General features: G+C 40.7%; 1 protein-coding gene across 4 annotated transcripts in view; it reads right to left on the reverse strand.

The window, feature by feature from the left end:
• FBN2 (fibrillin 2) overlaps positions 1-3360 on the reverse strand; it is a 262374-nt gene that overhangs the window by 16787 nt on the left and 242227 nt on the right. For all 4 annotated transcript variants that reach the window (XM_019516863.1, XM_019516864.1, XM_019516865.1 and 1 more), the window contains 3 exons: positions 2160-2285; positions 1430-1552; positions 436-552 (listed from right to left, as the gene is read on the reverse strand). In XM_019516863.1, coding sequence (XP_019372408.1) covers positions 436-552; positions 1430-1552; positions 2160-2285 — 366 coding nt within the window. The remainder of the gene's footprint in view (positions 1-435; positions 553-1429; positions 1553-2159; positions 2286-3360) is intronic.

The following is a 3360-nucleotide window of genomic DNA, read 5'->3' on the forward strand; positions in this document are numbered from 1 at the left end:
CTCTTTTGAAACTTAGCCACATTAGGATGGTTTCAATTGGCAACATGTATATGCTAAAGACCTAATGACATCTGTGTCTATCAGTGGAAAAACATTCTGCAATCTGTTTTTGATTAGCTAGATTTTTAAAGTCATACTTTAATAATATTTACCCCTTTGTCTCCATGTGGTTACATTTAGAATGTAATATGTAGTAACTGCCTACAAATATTCACAAAATAAGGAAGTGATCTTTGATTTTTTTTCAGGCTTTTTGTATTTTTATAATTACTTGCCTTTTCTTAACTACTTAGAAATAAAACATTATCTTCTTTGTATTTTTACCAAATCTATAGTGCCAAAATGAATTAAAAGGCTTGTTTAGCATTGCTAATTTGGAGGAGGAGGAGGAAGAGGAAACTGAGGATAAGGAAAACTCAGTCAATTTGTTCTTACCAATACAAGCTGTGTGATGTTGAGTGAAACCTGGAGGACATTTGCATGTGAATCCCCCAAGTGTGTTAACACAGAGGAACTGGCAATTGTGTTGCTTGGTTTGACATTCATCAAGATCTGAAAGTAACAGATTATTCTTCATTAGAAGGTATGATCTCTTTCAACTGCAAACAATGATTTGAAAGTATTTTCTGTTAACTCAGTAACAATTGCTTTATTCTAATAATCACATGACATTTAAGCCCTTATCTACCAGTCATGAAAAGGCTGGTGCAAGTTAAATTGTGTTGATTCTCTGTTACCTCGGCATTATTCTGGCATCAATAAAATTAGTCAATGCATTTACACTCTGTAAAACTAGCATAATGGAGAATCAGGCTTCTTGATTCCATAATGGTTAGAAAATGAATTTAAGGAGCACTGCAAATTTAGGCCGAGCTGGTAATTTCACATTCTATTGAGATCAACTTCAGTCTTGGCAAAAGTGAATGAAGCTTATTAGGGAACTGGTGCAGCACTTTTCCTGCAACATTTTCTTCACTCACTTTTTAAAATCTAAATGTAATCACTAGTTTTATATCAAGCTGAAGACAAACTGTGTGCAATGTGTGCTATGCCATATACACATGATCAGAAAATTACAGCATAATTTTGGCCCTGCCACTTGTCCACATTAAAGCTGGCTAGAAAGCAACTATAAAGTTGTTACACATTTTCAAATTACTAACTTTGTAGCTGGTTGGCTATTTTTGTAGCTGGATGGACATTTTTATAGTATAATTACTTTGCATGTGTGGCTGATTAAATTTATTGTGTGATTAACCAGTTAATTGCACAATGTATGTAATGTATGGCAGGGGTCTTTTTGTTACATCAGCTCTTAGGAGTGAAGGTACAATTATAATATGATGGTATTTATAAAGATCACATATAATAAATTAAAACCAAAACAAAACAAAAACCCAGGCAAAACTGTAACTAATTCATTCCTCACCTTTGCACGTCTTTCCATCTTCCTGGAGGACATAGCCACGCGGACATGAGCACTGATAGCTTCCTTCTGTGTTCTTGCAGATAAAGTTGCATGGTTTTGGAGACTGAGAGCATTCATCAAGATCTAAGGAAGATAATAAATAATTAGCTATGATATCATTACCTCAAAGGATGTTCTGAAAGAGAATATCATTTTTCAATGCTTTCTAAATACTTGTTGCTTTACAGAAGACAGCTACTAATGAAAATCTCATGGGAAAGAGCTTTTCATGTGAAGGGTCAATGTGTTTGCTATAAGGATGTTTAAACAATAGTCACACTTGCACAATTTAAATTAATTCCTCACTCCAAGCCAGAACACTCATGTTGAATCATATGTTACTTTATAAGTCATCCTATTGAAATCGAAGCAAATTTAGCACTTAGACCAATTAAGTTGTTCATTCTCCAAACCATGTGGTTTTTGTTTTTTAGTGTTTTTATACACTGGTGAGTTGAGCTGTCTCAGCTCTTGCTGCTTCTGAAATGCCATTAGGTTAACTTATTTGTAGTAACTAGAGTCTGGGTTTTCCCCAGGATAAAAGTGTAGTTTACAAACAGAAGGAAAGAGATCTTATTTTCTGTGCTACCAGGATTCATGGAATTTACTTGGAAATGTCACTACGAAAATGTAGCTTATTTAAAAAAAAATTGATTGCAAAAATATTGAGTATTAACGTGATAAACTTTACCCACACAGGATGTCCCACTTATGTCAGTGGTGTAGCCAACTTTGCAAATGCATCTGAAGGAACCCATGGTGTTGATGCACTGGCCATTTCTACATAGATTTGGCATGACCTTACATTCATCAATATCTGTAAAGAAGATATGAAATGCGTCATCCTTTAAAACATTAGAAACTAAAACTCATTAGTACCACCTGTCTTAAGGTTCCTGCAGTCCAACTCTGATTTTTAAAATAAAGCTCATTACCCAAAGTATAAAATCAATTTTCTTGCTTGCTCCTACTTCCCTTTTTGTGAGTTGATACTGACATAATTTGGTGGTTAGCACTTCCAATTGATTCAGGCAGGATTATACAGATGCAAGCAATCTGGGAGGAACACTTAAAAAAATCCTTTCTTTTCTAGAACTTTACAGTAGGACTCAGATACTTTGCAGAGGTTGGTTCCTAACCCCCTTCCAAAACTGAGGGCGTGCAAAACATCTTACGGTAGGGGTTTGCAACCCTTTTTTTTAACCAAGTGTACCCATTCTGTCTCAAACTTTAAGTTCACGTACCCCTTTATATTTTTTTCTTGTTGTTAAGGGGCAGGGGGGGAGGGGCGCAGATCGAGGCCCCCGCAGTGAGGGAGGGAGTGGGGCTGGGTCAGGCACTGCACAGCTCGGACGAAGCTGCAAGCAGCTTGTCCAGGGAGTGCGGGGAGGGGCAGTGAATTCTGCTGCTGCATGCACCCTGAAAGGGCATGGGAGGGGCGTTGTACCCCCAGATCTGCATGTGGGATGGGCTGCACTGGGCTGTTCCAGGCTGGGGCTGGGCTGGGCTGTGCTCAGGGAGGGTGACAATGGCACTGGGAGTGGGGCTACTGTGGGGGGAGGGGGCTGCAGCCACTCAACAATTTGCTGTAGCCCCCCCAACCTCCCTCCCAGCACCGCTGATGCCCATCTTGAATGCAGCCCAGCCCAACACCCCCACTGCGAACAGCCTGGCACTGCCCCAGCTCCAGCCTGCAGTGGCAGTCTGCCCTTGCCCCAGGTGCAGATCTTGGGGCACACCCCTCATGCCCTCCTGGGGGTGCACAAAGTGGTAGTAGATGCCCCCCTCTGCACGCAACTCAGTCCCACGCCATGCCCCAGCTGGGAAGCTCCTGCCCTTGCCCCATCCTCACTCCCTCCCCCACTGCTGGGGCCTTGATCCTCCCCCCCCCC

Source organism: Gavialis gangeticus, unplaced genomic scaffold (assembly GCF_001723915.1).
Source record: "Gavialis gangeticus isolate Ggan-Ray unplaced genomic scaffold, GavGan_comp1, whole genome shotgun sequence".
Classification (NCBI taxonomy): Eukaryota; Metazoa; Chordata; order Crocodylia; family Gavialidae; genus Gavialis; species Gavialis gangeticus.